At 43.4% G+C, this 21,841-nt stretch overlaps 2 protein-coding genes across 3 annotated transcripts in view; one reads left to right on the forward strand and one right to left on the reverse strand.

Annotated features, from left to right (window-relative positions):
* LOC116387634 (uncharacterized) overlaps positions 1-19,919 on the forward strand; it is a 31,282-nt gene extending 11,363 nt beyond the window's left edge. Inside the window, exons 30-74 of one of the 2 annotated variants that reach the window (XM_031854895.1) lie at positions 89-277; positions 367-509; positions 638-797; positions 903-986; positions 1,319-1,456; positions 1,649-1,765; positions 1,852-1,944; positions 2,047-2,267; positions 2,413-2,606; positions 2,722-2,976; positions 3,847-4,076; positions 4,219-4,383; positions 5,182-5,259; positions 6,812-7,180; positions 7,552-7,905; positions 8,343-8,678; positions 8,764-8,895; positions 9,088-9,240; positions 9,406-9,522; positions 9,640-9,813; positions 9,930-10,134; positions 10,500-10,654; positions 10,728-10,840; positions 10,984-11,065; positions 11,269-11,406; positions 11,529-11,691; positions 11,852-11,967; positions 12,210-12,356; positions 12,688-12,798; positions 12,944-13,060; positions 13,159-13,317; positions 13,617-13,778; positions 14,995-15,157; positions 15,255-15,436; positions 15,523-15,615; positions 15,717-15,921; positions 16,361-16,548; positions 17,025-17,122; positions 17,601-17,785; positions 17,886-18,085; positions 18,237-18,405; positions 18,508-18,617; positions 18,763-18,888; positions 19,292-19,418; positions 19,514-19,919. In XM_031854895.1, coding sequence (XP_031710755.1) covers positions 89-277; positions 367-509; positions 638-797; positions 903-986; positions 1,319-1,456; positions 1,649-1,765; positions 1,852-1,944; positions 2,047-2,267; positions 2,413-2,606; positions 2,722-2,976; positions 3,847-4,076; positions 4,219-4,383; positions 5,182-5,259; positions 6,812-7,180; positions 7,552-7,905; positions 8,343-8,678; positions 8,764-8,895; positions 9,088-9,240; positions 9,406-9,522; positions 9,640-9,813; positions 9,930-10,134; positions 10,500-10,654; positions 10,728-10,840; positions 10,984-11,065; positions 11,269-11,406; positions 11,529-11,691; positions 11,852-11,967; positions 12,210-12,356; positions 12,688-12,798; positions 12,944-13,060; positions 13,159-13,317; positions 13,617-13,778; positions 14,995-15,157; positions 15,255-15,436; positions 15,523-15,615; positions 15,717-15,921; positions 16,361-16,548; positions 17,025-17,122; positions 17,601-17,785; positions 17,886-18,085; positions 18,237-18,405; positions 18,508-18,617; positions 18,763-18,888; positions 19,292-19,418; positions 19,514-19,524 — 7,227 coding nt within the window. In that variant the 3' untranslated portion in view covers positions 19,525-19,919. The remainder of the gene's footprint in view (positions 1-88; positions 278-366; positions 510-637; positions 798-902; positions 987-1,318; positions 1,457-1,648; positions 1,766-1,851; positions 1,945-2,046; positions 2,268-2,412; positions 2,607-2,721; positions 2,977-3,846; positions 4,077-4,218; positions 4,384-5,181; positions 5,260-6,811; positions 7,181-7,551; positions 7,906-8,342; positions 8,679-8,763; positions 8,896-9,087; positions 9,241-9,405; positions 9,523-9,639; positions 9,814-9,929; positions 10,135-10,499; positions 10,655-10,727; positions 10,841-10,983; positions 11,066-11,268; positions 11,407-11,528; positions 11,692-11,851; positions 11,968-12,209; positions 12,357-12,687; positions 12,799-12,943; positions 13,061-13,158; positions 13,318-13,616; positions 13,779-14,994; positions 15,158-15,254; positions 15,437-15,522; positions 15,616-15,716; positions 15,922-16,360; positions 16,549-17,024; positions 17,123-17,600; positions 17,786-17,885; positions 18,086-18,236; positions 18,406-18,507; positions 18,618-18,762; positions 18,889-19,291; positions 19,419-19,513) is intronic. The other variant, XM_031854896.1, reaches the window with a different exon arrangement.
* Positions 19,920-19,938: 19 nt separating this feature from the next.
* The window catches only part of LOC116387636 (V-type proton ATPase subunit d 1-like), a 3,743-nt gene continuing 1,840 nt past the window's right edge, over positions 19,939-21,841 (reverse strand). The window contains exons 4-8 of the mRNA XM_031854897.1: positions 21,212-21,291; positions 20,959-21,036; positions 20,654-20,830; positions 20,475-20,552; positions 19,939-20,158 (exon numbers count right to left, since the gene is read on the reverse strand). Coding sequence (XP_031710757.1) covers positions 19,982-20,158; positions 20,475-20,552; positions 20,654-20,830; positions 20,959-21,036; positions 21,212-21,291 — 590 coding nt within the window. The 3' untranslated portion in view covers positions 19,939-19,981. The remainder of the gene's footprint in view (positions 20,159-20,474; positions 20,553-20,653; positions 20,831-20,958; positions 21,037-21,211; positions 21,292-21,841) is intronic.

A 21,841-nucleotide genomic window follows, 5' to 3' on the forward strand; every position in this document is an offset into this window, starting at 1 on the left:
GTTTGCACCGACTAAGAAAATGATGCAACAAAATGTTTACATGTGCATTGCCTGCTTCTCCTCCGACTCCTTCGTCGTCCCTCCCCAGGCAGGAGGGTGGGGCGTGGTGGGGAAGCGAAGTGTGAAGGCCTCCGGCTCGTTGAGCTCCTTGTGGACTCCACCCTTGAGAGGAGATGTCTCTCTGGAGACTTCTAAACTCAGCCACACCCTGCAGATGGCCTCCACCTATGCAAAGCACAACGTCAGCCTCACTGCTGCCCTCAACACTTTGGATAAGGTGGGTGGCGACACTGGGCCTCGTAGAATGGATGTGTTCAGTTAAGTGCATTTAACTCTTCATAGATTGACTTTACTAACTTCTTTAAGAATTTGAAAAAGAGGCAAGCGATACTGAAGGTGACCTTCTCAAAGCCGAAGAGTCCGTCCACAGAACTGCAGTTTGAGGGAGTAGTAGAGGAGCTGAGGAAGGACTTGAAGATGTATCAGAAAACAGCAATGCTCCAGCTCAGGTCTGTGCCTCAATCTGATTGACTTGGAATTAATCTGTTGATGTATTTTAGGACGGTTGTGATTATATTACGAAAAACAATGTCAGCGAGAACACGGCTGACTTTAACAGCGATCCCATATCGCACAGACAGCCCTTCCAGACCTTTCCTCAGACTCTCCTCCTGCGGGAGACTTTTACCGTCGACCTCCTCAAAGGCCTTTACATCCTGGAATCGAAAGCTGGTTTCCACAGCAACAGAGAGGTCATCCACACCCTCACCCTCGGCTACCGACCACCGAGTCCTTTTGTAAGTGTAGCACAAGTGGATTTAATAATTCAACGCATGATACTTAAACAGAAAGTGAGGGGGTATTCATTACTGTATTCAGAGATGTTTTGTTTTTTTGTTTAGGTTTGTTCTGCACTCGTCCATTCTTTCACCTCCGACACTATTCCATCAGACTCAGAAGCCTGTGTGATAATAACCAGCATCCAGGTAAACTGCCAGCCTTCAAAACCCAAAATACTGACGTAAAAGAGACAAAAGTTAATAAAAATCGAATTCAACATCCTTACAGAGATTTATTTTCTCATACATACTTACTTTCTAACCCGTGTCCCAATGTTTCTAAAGATATCACACATTTAAATTACAAGCTGTATTGCAGAGAAATATAAAATTATACAAAAATGAGAATCATTAATACGGTGCTTTGGATTTATATGATCGATGATGAGTATGACCTAGCTTCAGTAAAATACTTGATGTTGATTTCAAAACATTTGTGTATTCAATATATGTTTTATATATGGCGCATTCCTTCTCAGACCCAGAAAGACGTACAAGGGAGGTTACGGGTTGGCAGCAAGGAGAGGCTGACTTTCTTTGGACGAGTTCAGTTGAACCCTTTACACTCAAGTCACCACGTGGTAACAGTTAAAGTCAACTTCACTCATCAGCTCCAGGTAAGACTGCCTCTCCACTCAGGAAATCAGCATTTTACTGATAAGACGAGATAAGTGTTGATTTGTATGATGTCTGGTGATTGCAGTTAGCATTGTAACAAGCCATGTTCGTCCACCTCCAACAGCATACAGTATAGTATACGGTAGGAAAGGCCAAACTTGTGACCAGTTTGCTCGGTATTGCTGTTACAGCTGCAGTTCCCCTCCTCCGCTATCGTGGAGGGAAATGTATGTTGGAACCCCAAAAACAACAGTGACTTTGATTATCAGGCCACAGGGAAACTGAGAATAGAGCGCCAGGAGTGCCAAGTGAGTAAAACCAAACCAGCATTTTAATTATTGCTTGTTTAATTGGCTGCATTTCTGATGAATGTGTGGTGTTCTTGTCTTATTAGTTTTCTGTACAGCTAAATGGAACTTCAGGAAGAGTCGGTCTTTATTCCTCTCTCAGCCACCCTTTCAAATCAAAGATTCCCAAAACATTAGAGGTGGGTCGCTTCTATGTTTTGTCATTCATTGGTCCCAAATTAGTAGTCTGAATTTAGTTCATGATAACAAAGGTTTTTGATTTTCATGTTTTTCATGTTAAGGTAAAGGCCACTGCAGACATTTCTGCAATGGCTGGTATAGGAAGTAGCTCAGTACAGGTGAGGGCGGATGGGAAGGACCGGGTGAAGCTGAACGCCCAGATATCCCACACCTTCCAGGGGGGAGACAGAGCTGTGGGACTGAAGCTGAACGTATCCCAAAGTCTGCTGCCTTCTGCCACTGACATGCATGTAAACATGGCTGCCAACATGTCCTCAGACAGGTGTGTGCATCCACCTGTATTTTATCACACTGTCTAAATGTATCCTTTTGTATTTATCAGATATACAAAGACAATCATATATGTAATAAACAATGTTCAATGTCTCTTTATGGACTTTTGGACTTACTGTGCCTGTCTCCTCCAGTGTGTCTCTACATGGATCCTACACACAGGGGCATGAGGCTTTGCTGGCTCAAGTCAAAGGGTCTCTAAAAGACACCCGTGGTCTCCAGCTGGCTATGTCGGGGGACCTGAGGCACTCCATGGCCAATCTCGCTATTTTGCCTCCAGTGCTGGGGTTGGACGGTGTGCTGGGACAGTCTGACACCCTCACTGAAGGTAGAAGTTCATTTGAAAATATCTTTAATAGTACTTTAATATTTCATGATTTGGTTTGGATATTGTCTTTAGATGAAACCCATCCTGACTTTTTTTAAACTTAATATTATTGTAGGACAGCTGAGAGTTAGAGTGATGGAGACCTTGTACGTTGTGGAGCTGAGACATCAGGAGGCACCTGGAGATACTTCGGACAGAGAAGATGAAGAGGGCACGATGGGAACGAAATTCCACGTGGCCCGTGATTGGCTGTGTGTTTGGATAGGGGCGGAGTATTTTTGTGTGAATGCGAGCCGTCGACTGGGGGCTCGAGGGACGGGTGAGGTCACCACCAGTCTATCTCATTCCCTCCGCCTGCTCAATGCAACAGGTAAATCATCTAAGCAATAGCTTCCTGACAGGCCGTGTTATGTTTCCGTACTGTTGTGTTCACTTAACAGCAGCAGTTGTGTGCATCTGTCAACAGATTCGTCACACGTACACAAAAATGTTACGATTTTCAACCTGCATCTTTTATAAACTGCAGCGAATATGATTGAACAAGTGAGAACTAAATCACAACCACCTATGAAAAAATTAATTAAGAATATGGATTTTTACAAGATTGCGTCGAACTGGATTCGATATCCTAAAACTAAACAGTACTGAGGCTGTGGGGTACCGGATGTGCTCGGCTTGCCAGATCGGCACCCCTGAATATGGAGCCTGACATAACTCTCCTCTCAGCCGCTATGACTGCCTCATCAACTCCGGTAACTCCTCCAGATTAGAGGTTTACAAACAAATAATATAAAGCTATATGAAGAGTATACTGTATATCAAACATAATAATAATAATAATAATAATAATTCAAGTGTCTGATAGATAAATCTAAAACTAAATTGTCAAATGTTTTGCTTGTATAAATCTGGAGGCTGTACCCGGAGACATGGAGGAGCAGTCATAGCGGTTGACAGGAAGGCCAGGGCTTGCAGAGCATGTTGGAGGGCAGGCTCTTAATCCAGGGGTGTGTGCTCACTGAAGGACAGCCGATAGGGGACACTCTGTCCGGGACACCCCCCCCCCCCCCCCCGTGACCCATGACAATAGTCTAACGGCTTTTTCTTTGACCGGAGTGATACTAAAAAAGACATCATAGTAGTGGTATGAGAGTATTATAACACGGCTATAAACCAATCAGACCGCTTATTTTACCCGTATCATAATCATAACCCGCATTATAATCTCTCCTGCATACAGGTATATATGCAAACAGTAATGCCCAGGTGAGGTGGGCCCAGGATGGCGGACGACTTTCGGTCCTTGCAGAGCTGCAGGCTGGACCAGAACATCTAAAAGCTGAGTTTAATGGAGGCAAGACAGACAAGGTTCCCCTCCGATGGGAGTATTTCTCCAGGCTGCAGCATCAAGTCAAGGCTCTGCTGGAAAGCGTTGTATCAAGCTCCATACAAGCCAAAGCACATTACCAGGTGCAGGTCTATCTTGTGTTTTTCTATCCCTAGCATGTTCATATTTTAGTGATGACCTTAGAAGCATCAATGTGTCATCTTTCTCAGAATATCTGTACTGTTTGTTTTTCCTGAATTTTCACATTTGTCTTTCCTCTGTTAGTTAGAAGCAGATGTTCTGGACACAAGCTTGGTCCTTCACATGGAGGACGAGAGAATGGTTGACATCCTTTTTAACGTTACATCGAAAAACAGCACAGCTATATTAGTAGTGGCTCTATGGCAACAGATAAAGCTGCTCCAGGGACTCATACCCACCTCTTTACAGGTAAATGATTTAATAATTTACACATGTTCACTAGTTAGCAGATCTCTATCTGTGACTGAAAATATGTCTTCGACTGTGTTTTTATTCATCTTTACCCATGATCTTTACCTAGTTTAGGAGCATTGTGTTCAAACCACCTAAAGGAATAGTGCCACATTGTAACATTTGTAAATACAGCTAATCGGACGTGCTTGTATTTTGTTTCCTTTGAAGCAAGTCAGGGTTTCTAGCGCAACTTCATCTAATTCCAAGATGCATGGAGAAGGGGAAAAGTCTGAGGGGGTCAAAAGTCAAGCAACTTTTGTAGTATATAGAGCAACTTATTGTTACACCAATGCATTTCGGCTTGTTGCCTTCATCAGGGTCCATCAGGTCCATTTTGTTTTCTTTGTACAGAGCCAGGCTAGATGTTCCTTCCTGCTCCCAGTCTTTATGCTGATGGCTATAGCTTCATATTTACCATACAGACAAGAGAGTGCAATAAATCACAACTCACGGCAGAGAATGATCATATTTCCCAAAATATTCCTTCAAAGAAGTTGACCCACTAATCCAGCTTTTCCAACAGCACAACATGATCAGTAGTATTAAATGAACCACTAAGAATAAAACAGAAATACTGTTCTAACATTGAACATGTATTGTTTCATAATAAAGGCTCATATAAGCATGTTGGTGTACGACAACATTTCATGTGGCTGGTCTAAAGTTCAGTTATTCCTCAGAAATTCTTACGTCTCCTTCTTCAGTTTCGTCTTTGAAAAACAAACTTTGCCAACAGGGGTTTTGTTTTCACAGATGAACTGCACAGGGGACGCCACCGCAGACCGACTCTCAGCCCAGTGTTATGGAAATGTGGCAGGTCGCCCTGTGGAGGTACGAATCTTTCGCTCCTATAGACCACACAACAGGCTCTGCTATGGCCTGTCGCTCGCTCACTTCAGCCTCATTGCTCAAGTTAAAGGCTGTCACAGTTCCAGTGGCCAGAAGGAGCTTAGAGCTAACCTCACTCATTCATCCGTGCTACTGCTGACTTATCTGGGCGTGCCCACTAAATCTAGTCTCAGGCTCCTGCTCCGGCCTGGGCCTCAGAGGTGGGCCCTGGGGATCGGGTTGATTGTTGACCCCTGGAGAATGGACTTGAATGTGGGACTGAGGTTGGAGAGGCCTGGGCTATATGGGTGGCATGGGCTGCTTGAGTTTGGGACCCGCAGTGTTACACACAGGGCAGAGGTGACAGGTCGGATGATGCTGGAGAGTTGGTGTCACATCTGGGCAGATGTCATTGTAGCATGGGACTCAATCACTTCAAGTCTGTTGCTGTCTTTCCGGTGTAAACGGCTGGGGAGGCTGGCATGGGTGCAGGTTAGTAGAGCTGACGGGGGCGTATCACATAAAACATCTTTAACCATACACGGACTAGCAGGGAAAGATGGACTCAAAGGTTCTTTGGATTTAGAAAATGAGCAGGACTCCTGTCAGTGCCTCATGTCTGCACTGCTGAAAGACCAAAAGGCTGAAGTAGACTGGACCCTCCAGCATCACTGGGCCTCTCTTGCCTCCATCATCCCAACCAGAGTAGAGCTCCATGGTTCAGGTGAGCTCAGTGACACCTCCCTCTCTGGAAGCGCTCGGGTCTCTTTCAGCACTCACTCCGCTCTGATCAACCTGACTGCTGCCTGGGAGCCCTCCACCTCCTTGAGGGTTATGCTTCACCAAAACCTGGCCACCACTGGTGTACCAGGGGAGCTCACTGTTAGCATGTCGACCACGGCTAGTCAAGCTGAATTGGAGTTGGAAAGTGACGTGTGCTCCATTCTTCTCCTGGCAAACCAACACAGGGGAGGAGAGGACAGGAGGACCAGCTGGAACCTTTTTGTCCACCAGCGGTGTGTCTTACTGAAGGTTAGAGAGGAAACAAGAAAAAGAGCCAGGAAACTTGTTTCCCAAGAGATTAAAAGCAAAAGAAACATCTTCACCTTGGAGATGACTCTTTCCATTACAGAATGAAATGCATAGATAACACCAATACTATGTTAAAATAAGTACCAACAAGATCATGGTTGAAATGAGGGTTAACCTACTAATGGATTTTAGCTACGCTTGTGACATGGCTTTAGGGATGGCAGCGTCTGTCTACGTCCACCACTTTGGTCCAGACTGAAACATCTCAACAACTATTGGATGGAATGCCATGAACTTTGGTACCAACAGTCACGTTCCCCTCAAGTGACATTGTGAACATCTATATTAAACACCTTTTGCACCAAAAACAAAGTAATGCAATGAATCCTTTCAGCAATGGTCTTGTTTGTGTATTTCAGTATATTTGTGCACTGTGCATGTTTAACTTGTGTAATTTGTTTGGAAGGAGTGAAGAAAAGTCCCGTTTCTAATCTTTCCTTTTTAACTTTTCTCTTATACGTAGACTCTCCTGCTGTCACAGACTTCAGCCAACATCTCCATCACCCGTTCTGGCTGCTCCACTAATTTCAGTACCATTATCCAGACTGAGGGGAAACAGAGAGGCAGCCTTAGTCTGCATTTAACTTGTCACCCTCACCTTGGTCTGAAAGCATCTGCACAGCACTCTATAGAGGCATTACAGATGCTGGGATTTCCTGCCCATGGAGCATTAATCCTTAATGTTTCAACTGCACATCTGCCTGGTGTGGAGGTTGGCCTGGAGCTGGGACGTTGTTATTTTAGGGGTAATTTGGGGAAAAGAGAGACTTCAAACATTAAGGAGCAGTCTTCTTATGCTGTGAACGTGACAAACTACTGTCCTGCTCTACAGGTCAGACAATCAATCAATTACTTTGGATGTTGCTTGTGGAAACCTGAATAAGCAAGTTGTGATTACTGTTACGTCTAACCGTGAAAATATATTGTCATTTCTTTCATCACTGTTGGAAGAACTAGGATTTCCTAGTGATTCGCACATGTGTTGAAATACAGTTTCCAGCTCACTAGAAGGTCAAGCTACAGCTCAGTTACTACAGCAGCAGAGCAGAACAACACAACAGATGATACAGCTGCTAGATTACTGTCACCTCTATTTGACTTGCTTCCACTTTGGACAGAGACACAAAGTCAACTGTCCTTCCACCAATAGGCTATCTGAGTATCTCAACACAGATTAACATTCTCCATGTTTATGTGCCATAGGGAACGGTCTTCCCAGCGTCCCTGGCTCTCCACGGCCTCCTGTCAGTCGTCCCCTGCCAGCTTACTATGACCTCCTCTCTGAGGGCAGACAGCCAGGACCTCTCCCTGGAGCTGAGTCAATCCTGCAGGCCTCCAAGTTTCTCTGGGACCCTCACGCACTCCTTCCTTGGGCTGAGGAGCCACGGTGTGCCCCAGATGATCACCGTAGAGGCCACTGCTCCTGGAGGCCCTGAGCAGGCTGGGACCCTGTTCATTAAGGCTGGGGCATGTTACATTAGGGCCAATAGAGACATAGAGGCCAAAGGAAGGACACAGTGGCTCTGGTCTCTGGAGTCAAAATGCCCAATGTTACAGGTACTGTAGGTTTTTATGGATGACGATTGAAGCGTTGACATAGTTGATTGTTGTAATAAACTCCATCACATTATTTGATTTGGGAATTTTGTAGTGTGTGCCAGTCAACTGGGTTGATATGGGCGTTTTCATTATACAGTTAATGGTCTGAATGAAATCAAACCTCTCTTACACACATTATTGATTGCCTAAGCTAGGCACTAGACCCTTCTCACCGGACAGGACAGGTGTAATTAATATCATAGTTAAGTCTGTGGCACTCAATTGAACTGAGCAGCCGTCAGTCTTATAGGTTACACCTGTGATTTTCCTGCAAAGTCCAAATGGTCTAAATATTCGGGAATTGAATAAGAATGAGTCATCCTCAGCCAGTGTTTGTGTGAGATGTATTTATTTTTTTAACAATCTTTATGACATTGGTGTTCTGACCTTACTAGGCCCATTTGAATGGCTCAGTGTGGCAGGACCCTCATGGTATCTGGACAGCGACGGTGGACACCGATCTGGAGGGCAAAAGCGGTTTCCTGAGGCTCAATGCAAGGGCCTGGCCAGAGCTGAGCGTGGAGGGCGAGCTCAGGCACAATCTTCCCGCTCTCCAAGATTTACCGGAGCACAGCAGACTGAAAGTCACCTGTAGGGTCGGAAAACATCAATATGACACGGAAGCCGTCATTCAGATGGAGGAGTGTACTGTTGCAGCCAGTGGAGCGCTGATGTCACAACCAGGCCTGCAGGGGTCGCTGGTGTATCACAACAACTGCACAGTGATTCAGGTTGAGTAAACATACCACATGATTATCTGAGTGCCTATTAAAGCTGTAATAACTTCACTATATCACTTTCTAATCATGTCTGTAGGAGTGGGGTAGTCCGGACAAGATGCAGTCCTCTGCTTTGTTGGTTGTCTCACCAACTCATGTGGAATCTCGGGTGTCCATGGCTATGGATGAAACAGAGTTACAGGCTTCAGTGGCTCTTAAGAAAACTAAGGTGTGATGATACATTAAAAGCATTTGTCATTTTACATTGTGTTACATTTTTAAAAAAGGTAATTATTTGCCTTTAAAATCCAACGAAATTCACATTTCACTTGTGATACAAAGTTGCAGCCCTAATTGATCTATTTTTAGAGAAACGGGATGGGACGCCACGCATCATAATTCAATGCTGTTGTTTTCCCAGGATAAAAATGAAGCATCGCTCAATCTAAACCACTCTGTGCCCCTGTTGGAAAAGCTGGGTCTCCCTGTTAATGTTGCAGTGAGAATGAATTCTGGGACTCAAGGCAATGGCTCGTACTATTATCTCGTACACAGCAGTGCGGGAAACCAAAAGGTAGGACTCTATCAACAGTGTTGTGTGAGGTTTGTAATGAATTGCTCTTTCAAGCCGCACATCCCTGAAGTCTAGGACCATAATGATAATCTGTGCATTCATAACCACACCAACCTGCCACTGTATGTAACAGCTGCTGCAGTTGATACTCTGACTGTTTTACAGATAACTCAAGAGATGACAGTTTCAAAGATGTCTGAAACGGTCAGAGTGAAGAGTCATTTTAGACACACGGTGAACTTTCTGAAGAAACTGGGAGTCCCTGCAAACAACAGCATCCAGGTTAGAAACTCGACTCAACCGCCAATAACTGACCGTTGATTGGCTTTTTAAAACAGCTCACGGAACAAAGCTGTACAATCTCTCAGATGGTTGATATCACAGTGACTGTGTGTGCAGGTAGAGCTTGGCTCTGTTGAGGGCAAGACCTTGACATTGCGGTCCCAGTTTGGAGGTCAGCAGGCAGGAATGAGACTTCAGATGAAATGTCTCCCAAATACCAAAGAGATGAGAGGAAACATCTGGCACAGCTGGTCGTGGCTGCAGGACAGAGGACTGCCTCTTAATATAGAGGTAACATAATACATCTGTTATTGTTGGGGTTCTTTATATTGTATGGCTTTATTGAACTGTTTTGTACAAGAGTTGATGAAAAAACAAACACCTCTCTTATGATTTTCTGCTCCAAGGGCCTATGTTCCATCCAGGGAGGGTTCTCTCAGTTTCAGTCCAGAGCTCGTCTCACTGTGGATGGACACAATCTGCTCGCCTCCGGTTTGAATGTCACTGTGGCCAGTGGGCGTCTGGCCCTGCTGTTTTCCTACTCTCCGCCAGCTTCTAATCAAACGGGGATGCAGCACAGACTGGACACTTCCCTAACTGCTCAGTTCAAAGGTCAGATTGCATTAACAGCTGGATTTCATATCTGTGTTTTTTATATTGATTTCTGAAGTTTGGGTCGTTTTAAGTGCGTCTGGGTTTTTTTCTCAGTACCTTTTTGAAGATGAAGAGCAGAAGGGGATTTCATTATTTTTCGTCATAACTCATCTCATAACCAGCACTATCATAATTATTGTATTTCTTTATGTGTTTTTCAAGCTTAATTTTCATATAACAAAGTAGAAGTCGTGGATATTTCATTTTTAAAATGCACTCAGCTCTCGGTTTCAAAAACAAAAAACATATTGAGACAGCTTGTATTGTCATGATGGCAGTATTATGGCTTTTACCTTTAACAGCTGTAGTGATGCTCTGTGCAGGTCCTCTGCGGAGCGCCTCAGTAGACATTCACTGTCACGACTGGAGAGTCCGAGTTGTGGGGGACGTTGGAGGCTGGGGGGCACATAGAGGGTCCAGGGAGGCCAGAGTCACACTAAAACACTTTGTGCAGGGACTAACTAGCCCTGCCTTACAGGTGAGGGTAATACACTCAAAATTCCCACAACTTTACCCCTCTGTGCTAACCATCTCTGTGACTGTCGATGTAGGTCGAGGCCTGGGGAAGACTTACTGAGTCACAGCTGAGGTGCTCCATGGCTGTGAACCCTGAAGTCAGCTCCTCAGTGGCACTCATCATTCAGGGACACCATCTGCCTCATAGGTACCATCAACACACACATACAGAAACCACATGGGTCACACTGCCTCATTGTTTATAACCCAAAATGGGCGGCTTGACATTCTCCTGTCAATCAAACGCATGCATACACACTTACTTTAGGTGACAGGTGTTCTTTTGTCCAGCAAGGACCTGATGGTGAAGGTGGTCCACACTCTTCCCAGGATGTTGGTTTACCTGCCTTCTCAGCTCAATGTCCGCTCTCAGGTGGGTTCTTATTCTCAAAGGCGCTCTTATTAAATCATGTTAAAACAAGAATAAAGCAACGTCTTCTGCTAAATCAGTGCCGGAATTGCAGTTGTTACACTGTTGTGATAATTTTTCAATGCATTTGTTCTATAATTAAAGAGTTTAATGGGCATGACATGTCACACACAACTCATGCTGCCGTCTCTCCTCCCTCGCTCCAGCTGAACCAGACTCGGTCCAGTGTGTCAGGTTCGGTGGAGGTGTTGTCAGGCAGGAGGAGGCTGTGGGCTTTGGGGGAAGTAGCAGCTCTAGAGAGTGGATACAGACAGGCTCTAGAGCTTGAACACTCTTACCCACAGGTATTTCTGGGCTAAAATATCTCTTTACAGATTTAAAAAAAGTTGATTAATCTGTAATAAACATTTTGACTTTTCACACCCTGAACATCATGACACATTAGATGATCATCTTTGTTCTGTAGTTGAAGCCGCTACCCAGGACTGTCTCAGTGAGGACGGTGTATGAAGCCAGGAACTGGAGCTACCAGGTTCAACATGGAGCTGTGTGGGGCGGCCAGGAGTTCATCTTGTCTGGTCTTTACTCTTCACCTCCAGCACTGGAGATGGGGAACCAGACCCTGAAGGGTAAACTAATGCAGACCAACTCTGCCAAACATTACAACCATCACAGGGACAATGTTTGTTCAATTCTATGACATCTTAAGAGGATGCTGCTATTGATGTGTGACCTATGATTCTGGGTGACTACAGATTGTCGATGTCTTTATCTTGTTCTTGACTTCAGTTCAGATCAACTGCGTTCCCCGTTGGACTAGTTTGGAGGTGACTCTCGAGCGTTCCTTACATGGGCGACTGGACAGTGCTTTACTGGGCTGGACGAGGCATGGTCGACAGGAGCAGGTCAGGCTGTACAAAGTGTGTCATGATCCTGAAAATGTGAAGGGCTTCATTCAAACTTGTCTTTTTAGTCTTGTCCTCTCAGAAACTATCATATTCATTGGTGAAAATGTAACAAACATTTTGATAAAAAATGTTTAAACACCATGAATCCGGTCCAGTTTATCGGAGACGCATGTCCGGCATTCTAAAAAAGAAAACTTTTTGCTTTCTGCGGTCACAAACTGTGGTTTGTTCATCTCAAGGTCAGAGCTCTGAGCTGGTGGAGTCGATCAGAGGAGATGAATGAGACCAAACTGGAGCTGAAACAGCCCTTCTCCTCCACACTCAGCCAGATGTCCCTTCACACACTGTCACACAGCTCACAGAGGGAACGACGCAGCAGCCGCCACGTAGGCTGCCACACTTATACCTCTTTGTTTTAAACTATTAGAATATCTATCATCTCAGCTATTCATTTAACCCAGAAATTAGTCTCACCATTTTTTCTGTGAAATTGACACATTTGGCATTTCAAGCAGTATTCTTTACCTCTATTTCTATTAGCTGAAATGGAGCAGGTAACTGTTTTTCTGGTTTCTTTCACACCAAACATAATGTTGTTTTAGACTACATGATTAATAATTCCCATGATTTAGTATAGTGTGATGTGTAATTTAGGTACAAAAAAACGTATGAGTTTTATTTCTGTTTTTATTTGTATTACTATTACTGTGCATACAGACACATCTATCATGGGACAGTGCAGTCCCTGTCAATATCACCGTCACCCTGAACAAACAGTGGCAGAACAGCTCCAGCAGGGGGCAGGCATGTGCTCTGCTCTCATCGCAGGTTTGTGGACTCTTTTCAAATATTAAACTCTTCATGGATGTCGTGTATGATAAGTCTTTATTGAGTTCCCAATGACTTGATGTGTGTGTGTGTGTGTGTGTGTGTGTGTGTGTGTGTGTGTGTGTGTGTGTGTGTGTGTGTGTAGATGGCTGTGTCTTTGGTTAAAGGCTGTGTGTCAGTGGGTCAGGAGGGGAACTTGTATTCACAGAATGCAGAGCTAAAATGGGACAACAGGAGCATCAAGCAAGGCATGAAGTACCAGGTACTCTGAAAGCTAAAGCTTTGACTTTAATCCTATGAGGTATTCTCTCGTCGTGCGATTGCAGACGACTGATGTTTGTGTTTCTGTGTTGTTTTTAGAGAGGTCCACAAGGAATGCACAGTCTTCAGGTGAATGTTGGCCTGGACAAAGTGTCTCCTGCACCCTGTCCGTCACACACACTCCTGACTAAGATTCAGACCAACCTCAGGGATCGCTTGGAGCACACCGTGCTGCTGGGCCTCTGCCCCCCACAGCCTGTGAGTCAACTCATCTGCATCCTTAGTTTCTTACTGCTTTCCTTCTCATGCAGTGATTTATAGTTTGGTTTTACTCCCACATTTTAAGATGTGGAGATTGTAGCTACTGTGCTGGTATACATGAGTAATGATCTCTCTGTGGGTGGTTGTACTACGATAAACTGCATAGTCTTTGAACGTACTGTATGTCCATGTATGTCACCACATACAACTGTCTTTCAAGTTTTCAGACCTACAGAATGCCGTTGTTCTTATTCCTTTTCTTCAGCTGTTGTTTATTCTCTGTATGTTTCTCCCAGACTTTGTCGTGGTCAGGATCCCACAGAGTGAACTCAGGAGAGGAGCTATTTTACTCACAGTCTCGCCTCTCGGTGACAGGACGGCCCCACCAGTGCAGCCTCACCTTCGCCTTGACAAACTCCTCTACTGCTCAGAGCTCCAACATGTCTCTGTTCTCTGAGGTGAACAACCCCCTTAACAATAATGGGTCTCAGTCAAGAACTTTTGTTGAACAGGGCATGTCAAGTCAATGTCGTATTATTGGGTATGATGGTTTTATTGCATTGCTGCCAGGACTTTATTGTGATAAGACATTATTAGATTTGGATTAAAAAGCACTCTGTACACAGTGGCTGTTAGCACCGCTACTCTGTGTGCTTTTGTATTTCTGTCTTTGTGAGGACCAATAACTTTTTTGTAAAGTAAAGTGTCGATCCTCATTTCTTCAAATACATTTATTTATTTATTATTCTAGTTTAACCTTTATTTTACCAGGAATATTTCCCATTGACATTTAGCATCTCCTTTACAAGGTAGTCCTTGGCAAGTTAGCAGCATAAAAGGTTTCACATAACAGAATTAAAAACAAAACTGCAAAAAAGTTAATACAAACAGTAAATTGCATCAACCAATGGATTACTGGTGTTCAGTGGTCAAACAGTCCTTTATCCTGTTTTTATAGTCTTCCATACTTATGAAATATTCTAGTTTATTTATAGTGACTCGCAACAAGATCAGATTGCAAAAACTTAAAAATCTTTTTAACCAAAGACGTTGCGGGTTCGTGGAATGACGTATATAACTTGTCTGCATGCCTGAAGGTTACAGCTGCTGATGCCTTTAAAAGTCAGTCGAGCACAAAGATAAGAAGGCAGTTTGTGGAACATATAGCCTTATAAAGACAAATGTACCAGTGTTCCAACTTTCTCATACAAATTGCAATGATGTGTAAGGAAACCACAATCAGAGACAAATCGCAATGCAGCATGCTACACTGAATTTAACATTTCCAAACAACATGAACTTGCGTGCATATATCACAAGGATCAATTGCTGATAAAAGTATTACTTGAATTATCATTAATTGATAATGTTGATATTTTATATATGCATGGAAGGTAACATTCAAACTACACCTCGAAAGCTCACTGATTAAACAAACGAATAACAGCATGTAAATCTGTACAGAAAATAGTTGTGTGTAACAACAACCAGTTGTGGTTTTACGGGAGGTTCTGTGCTGACTATATCAGTCCAAGAATTTAAGAAATAAAACCACAATAAAGATATTTTTGAGGGTCCTTATGAGTACTCACACAAGTACGGTGTGTGTGTGTGTGTGTGTGTGTGTGTGTGTGTGTGTGTGTGTGTGTGTGTGTGTGTGAGAAAACTTCACAGTCTAGGATTGGCAATTGGAGTGTTGAGGTGGGGGGCAGTGCCGTGTCTTGGGCCGGGAGGTCTGGTGTCCAGATGCAGGCCAGACTGGACCGCAGAGAGAACATCTGGCTGAGCGGGATGTTAGAGGGACGATGTCTTCAGACCACTGCAGGTTACATGAACGGTAAATACAGAATCATCTCTGCAATACTTGCAAAAACATTAGAAATATATTAAAACTAGGATTGTGAAAAACTCAATCTGTTCATATCCGGGTCCAGGTCTGAACGAGGATGTCACTGTACTGGCCTGTGTGGGAAGAAATCTCAGTTTGATGCTGGACGTGCAGAAAAGAGACGGCAGCAGCAAACCTGAAACTCTGGGCAGTGTGTCTGTAGGATCAGCCAGTCAGAGGCTGATGCTTCGAGCAAGTGGTTGTTTGGAAAGTCTAACTGCATTGGAGGTATCCCCAAAACAACAGAAGTTGACACATTTTTACTACAACACAGCATGGCACTTTGATATACTGTGTGATGTTTTTTGTCACAGGCACGGCTTCAAAACTTGAGCTCTCAGATGCAGAATAAGTTGCTGAAGAGAATCAAGACATTACAGCATCTCCTTGTTGAATTCAGGCGCCAGGTAACCGAACTGCTGCAGGATTACTTAATGTAAACAATGCATGTAATGCTTTAGGCTCAGCCAGTGATAATGATCTCTTCTCTTCACAAACGTCTCTGCAGTCCAGGAGCAGTGAGTGGCTCCAGGAGCTGAGCGCTGTGCCCCTTCATGTTTCCCAACGAGCAGAGACTCTGCTGGAGCACAGAGGCAGGGGTCTGTTGGCTCTGTGGCAGAACAGCCCCCCGCGTCGCATCCTGACCGACAGCCTGCCTCGCTTTCTCGGTCTGCTGCAGCACGCCTCTCTGCTGGGACAACAGGAACTGAGGAGTGAGTGCAGAGAGATGACGTTAATCAGTCGTGCCAGTCGCTGCCTTGACTGGTAAAGCAATTAAAAGTTTTGATTTAGTCGTGCGTTTTGATTCCCTGACATTTAATTGTAGAGAGCAGATAGAGGAGATAGCACCCTCTCCTGTTGTCTTGTTTGTCCCTGCCTTTCCTCTCAGGCAGAAATATAATCTCTTTAAGAAACTCTAAATAACATTCTAATCTTTTCTTCCATTATCTGACGCAGGAAAAGCATCTCTTCTGTCTCACATTTATTATTTTGTTCCTACATAATCACATAATCATTTTGGGATACTCTGACCCCTACACTTCTTGTGAGTCTTGTAACTTCAATGTGAGAAAAACATTTGCCTGCAGTTGCTATTATAAAAGAACCATCTTAATACATGAAGTGTGAAAAGGTGTTGTGCTCTGCCGACAGGGCCCCTGGCCACTCTAGCGGGCGTGTACCAAGATCTGAAGGGCCAGAGGTTGGAGGTGTTGTGGAGGGAGGCGGTTTCGTTGTGGACTGACGGGGTGGTGGAGGTCCTACCTGTACTGTTGGAGAAAACTCAGCTGAGTTTGCTGGCTCAGGCCAGTGTCGTCACGCTCAGTGTCGCGCTGGATATGGTGAGAAACCTTAGTATTCGTCATTTCTCTTTAGCTAGTTTAAAGCATTTTGTAGATATTTTGTGCACATGTCGGATTCTGTATCAATGAGTGTGTTTACATGCACACCAATATTCCATGGGTTTTTCTAATATTCCTTTCATGTTTTCTGCATGTTAATATCCAGGTTTTAAAAACTTGGATGAGCTCGTATTCTTGTTTTGATAAACCTGGATATGCTAGGAACTGAGATACTGCGTTTCTGATCATTCTCTTGTGCGGTAATTAGTAAAGTAAAACATAAAATATGGTGAGAAACTTGCAAAATGTAATCATGACCACCATGCTGAAATTCAATTTTGGTAATGCAGAATAGATGGAGATGCTAAATCCAGCAATGTTGAGGTAACTCAGTCACACAAGACAAATCCAGGATAAGACCAGCATACTAATACACATGCAATGGTATATAATGGTTGATGTTCTCTGTGAACCAGGCAGGACAGCATACCTACCACTGGGTGGACACCAGGCTGGCAATGGCTCTGTCTGGAGTCAGGAAACGACTGGCCTCTGTCTACAAATTCTCCCCCAGGTACTGCACATGTCTGAGCCATACATGAAGAAAAGCTCTCTGTGCCACTCTGTTCCTAAAATTGCCTTTCCCTCATGGCAATTCCCTCACTATGTGATATTATGCTAATCCCACAAAAAACCATGACGAGGACACAACTGGGCTAACTTTGGTCGAGGCATGAAGGTTTTGTTGGATGTCTCAGTATAACTAATAATGTGATTTTATTTTAGTTTGAAGCAGGTCCTAACTTAACTTTATGAAATATAATCATTGAGCTCTTGCGACAAAACTTAATTTTAACCTGGCTGCAAATCACTAAATTCATCCTTATTGCAAAAAAAACCAACAAACAATAAAGAACTATTACTTTCGTAAAAATGTTAACCCAAGCTTCAAAGTTCTGCATTTGCTGTTAAATGAACAAATCAGAACAAAAGAGACGTAATAAAATGTTTCCAGTAAGATATTTAGAATCAAGTGTTCTTGGTTTTTACAGTGAGTGTTCAGTGGTTGCATCAGTGCCGCTGCCGCCGCTCCCCTGGTCCAGGGTTTCCGAGGCTGGACTGGTCGAGATCTTTCTGGAAGAGTGGCTCCTGAGACCCCTGCAGACCCTCGCTTTCATCAGGCCCACAGCTGAACTTTACCGCCTCAAAAGGAAGATCATGGACAGCCCCTTTATACGTATGACTAGTTTCTCAGCAATAAAAGCATGATGGAAATTTTACTGCAGGACGTAATTGAATTGCAATGCTGTCTCTCTTCTTCTGCTTCTCTCTATAAGACCAAGCTTTGTTGGTGGCAGATCAGTTTGTGGTGACATTTGACGGTCACCTGTATGAGCTCCCGGGCTCCTGCCCTCTGCTCCTCGCTCAAGATGTCAGCGCTGAGCCTTCATTCACGCTGCTGCGCAGTTCAGACTCGCATAGCTTCCTTCTGATAGGAATGAATAACAGCACCATCAACATTCAGCACAACGGACAGGTCTGTGTAGACGTCGGGGACAAAACATGGCTGGGTGAACCGCAAAAACATTCATTTAGAGAGTGGAGCGATTTACAGCAGTGCAGAACAAAGAACAAAACTGCCGCTTCTTTCAACGTGTCTGAAAAATAAAGAAAAATGTTTGTCACAGGTGAAGGCCAACTGCAACAACGCTGTAACACGCGCATTTCACAGTGACAATGGATTGTCTGTCAGAAGAGGGTCAAACGTTGTGCAGGTGTCCAATCAGAATGGTGCGTCAGTGTCATGTGACCTGTCGCTTGAGGTGTGCAGCTTCACTCTCGATGGATGGTTGCATGGTAGGATTAAAACTAAAGATTTAACATGTGTTAGGAGAATAAACAAGTCCATGGTCATAGTTACTGATCCTCATTATTAGTAACATGTTTTTATCCACACAGGCAAGTCCACTGGTCTGCTGGGGACTAATGACAATGAAGCAGGGAATGATTTTCTTTTGCCTGATGGGTCTCAGGCTGAAAACATGGAGGGATTTTTGTACAGTTGGCAGGTAGGACATATGAGAGACTGGCAGTGTTTGTATATCAAATAAATACATAAGAAAATCTTGTGTCTGCACATTCCTGTTGGTAGAGCTTTATCGACATGAAAACAGTCAGTTCTCACATGCAGTGATCATTTTTCTGTGTCTTCAGATGAAACCGGATTGTATGAAACCGCAAGGTGTAACAGAGCACATTTCTAAAGCAGCCTCAAGCCCTGTGAGCTGTGACTTTCTGTTCTCCTCTCCTGCGTCTCCGCTGAGTTCCTGCTTTAGGGTGGTGAGTATTTATTTTAACGCATGTGCCAGACACTGTGAAAACATGCATCTTCCACAGCGCCCACTAAACAGCCCTGGCCTCTCCCAATTCTTAATGGATTTCATGGCCAAAATAAGAAATGAATCAGCTGGCCGTGATGATAAATGTCCATGTGCCAAAGTAAATGTTGACTCTGGACTTGTGAACTTCACTGATAGATTAGAAGAAGCAAAAACTATGTCTGTAACGTATCAGTCCTGTCAAAGAGAAATAATGCTAAACAAATGTACATGTTTTTCAAATCTAATATCGGTTTGGAGAAAGGCAATATATTGGACTTGCTTGACATGTCCATGGCGCCACAATCATAATCTGTATTTGTTTGACTGATTAAGTTATTTTCACAACGTTTTTTTGTCGTCAGGTGGATCCTGGTCGGTTCTTGTCTGTGTGTGAGTTGAGCTCCTCCAGAGCACCCTGTAGATTAGCATCTGCTTTTGTTCATCTCTGCCAGCAGAACTACATCCCTCTTGATGTCCCTGTTCGGTGCTGTAAGTTAGGCCATTATACAACTAAAGACGTGCATACTTTGATCTAATCGATGGTACTCTACTGACAGGTGTTTTACATTTTATTTTTTCTTTAGTGAAAAAGTGACGGGAGGACGAGCTGATGAAGAGCAAAGATGGGTGATTCATGAACTCACTTGCCAAAGCTTAGCTGCTAAAACTGACAAATTAGACTTTTATACCACTGTTTTTGCTACATTACTTATATTTTGTATTACATTTTGTACACTATTGTATAGTTACACATTATTATACCTCATGAAATGCACACTTGTGCTCTTTTTACTCATGCAGATATTGTGCCAGTAATGTGAACGTGAACATACTAACTATAGCAAGTAGTTATTATTAATCACGAGGCTTCATTGTTGTATTTTCTGAGGTCTGTAATAACAACACAGAATATATTTGTAACTGACTTTAAAGCACCACCAGTATCTAATCCTCATGAACAAACTTGGATAATGAAGAGATCAACAAGTATGCTTTTGATGAAGTGCATTTATTACCTTGTTGTTTCACAACTCTATGTTAGATTTATGGTTTTATTGCTCAGTTCCCTGGAAGATGGGTATGTAGTTGTTTATCTTGGATTTCTGTCTCTGTGTGACACACTCAGCGATCCAGACAATGTTGCGAATCTCCTGCTCCTTCAGTTTGATGTAGGAGTAAAATACTCCGAAGTGGAACTGCTGCAGGAAAGCCAGTGTGTTCAGTTTCACCTGAGAAAAGATAAAGGGTAAAGGATGGACGTTGAAGCCGCTCAGAGAGACAGAAAGGCGGGTTAAGATAAAGTTAAGATATATAGTTTACACATGAATCAAGTTCAGAATGTGTTTGCTTTGTCTCTGGTTGACTTGTCAAAACATTTACTTTGCAAATTGTCATTTCGTCAGTAAAAATAATTTAAACAAACTGCCCATACATCAAAACTGAATTATATGTGAAATGAGTTGCTCGGTCCAAATATTTTTGCAACATCAAAAGTTCAACAGCTGAAAACTACATCCTGATCAGATGGTATATTAGATATATTACCTCTTGTTCAAAGAATCTGTCTTCCAGAGTCTTAAATCCTGATCCTGGCTCAGGGTCATCAAAAATTATTTTATACGCCTGCAGAGAAGTTAAGGTTGAGGTCAACCCCTTTAATGACTTAAGTTAACTGCAGAAGCAATACTCTTGTTAAGAGTTCACAGAAATGTGATCAGACTCACTGGGTAACAGTCGGCCACTTCTTTAACCTGCCCGTGGTCCTCTGCGCTGCCCAGCAGGCGCAGCCCTTCAGGGTAAAGGCTGCCACAAGATGGATACAACGCAATCCGGTCTGCTCTGCTAAGATCTGTCCCGAAGGAGTTCACTGTGATGATGAAGGCCCGCCTGTCTGCCTCAAACTGCAGCACACACATACAGTATATACATACAAAGCATTTTTGACAAACAAAAAAAAAATATATATATATATATATATACTGTATATATATAGTACGTAAAACTTCAACAGTGGCTATTGTCACAGTACCTCCAGGACAGGACACATTATATCTTTTGTGGCTCCACCCATGTTCTTGCAGAAAGAGTGGAACGACTCTAAATATGCCTTTGAAGAAAATATATGATAATTTCATGGAGATGGCTTTAAGTGTCTGTAACATAAAACCCTGACTTCAACCAAAGAAGGTAAGAACAGCATTATAAAATTCATGTTAGAATAGTAAACCCTGTAATCCACAATTTAAATGAACACACACATTATCTAACACTTTTTAAGTCACCTTAAACAGTTTGTTTCTGAGGATCTCAGCTTCCATCTCATCCAGGTTGGACTCAGATACAGCATCCTGGAAAAACTGAGCTATGACAACAACACAATGGGCATCAGTTTCATTAGTCTGTTTTATATATCACTTTACATTTTTTTATCGAGCAGGACTTCAATTAAGATGATCAAAATAAAAACTGACTAACTGAAGGGCTGGACGGACCAGCGTTTAGAAATTGTGGTGTGAAAAGGAATTTAATCTGATGGAATAGTTGTGGTTTGGATTTGTTTTATGTTCCTTCAATGTTCCCTTAGCCCCATGTTCCCACACATGTATGTTCCCTTAGCCCTATGTTCCCTCAGATGTATGTTCCCTTAGCCCTATGTTCCCTCAGATGTATGTTCCCTTAACTCTATGTTCCCTCAGATGTATGTTCCCCTAGCCCTATGTTCCCTCAGCGGTATGTTCCCTTAGCCTTATGCTCCCTCAGATGTATGTTCCCTTAGCCCTATGTTCCCTCAGATGTATGTTCCCTTAACCCTATATGTTCCCACAGATGTATGTTCCGCTAGCCCTATGTTGCCTCAGCGGTATGTTCCCTTAGCCTTATGATCCCTCAGATGTATGTTCCCTTAGCCTTAT

This window comes from Anarrhichthys ocellatus, unplaced genomic scaffold (assembly GCF_004355925.1).
Source record: "Anarrhichthys ocellatus isolate YVR2014 unplaced genomic scaffold, GSC_Weel_1.0 scaffold15, whole genome shotgun sequence".
Lineage (NCBI taxonomy): Eukaryota > Metazoa > Chordata > Actinopteri > Perciformes > Anarhichadidae > Anarrhichthys > Anarrhichthys ocellatus.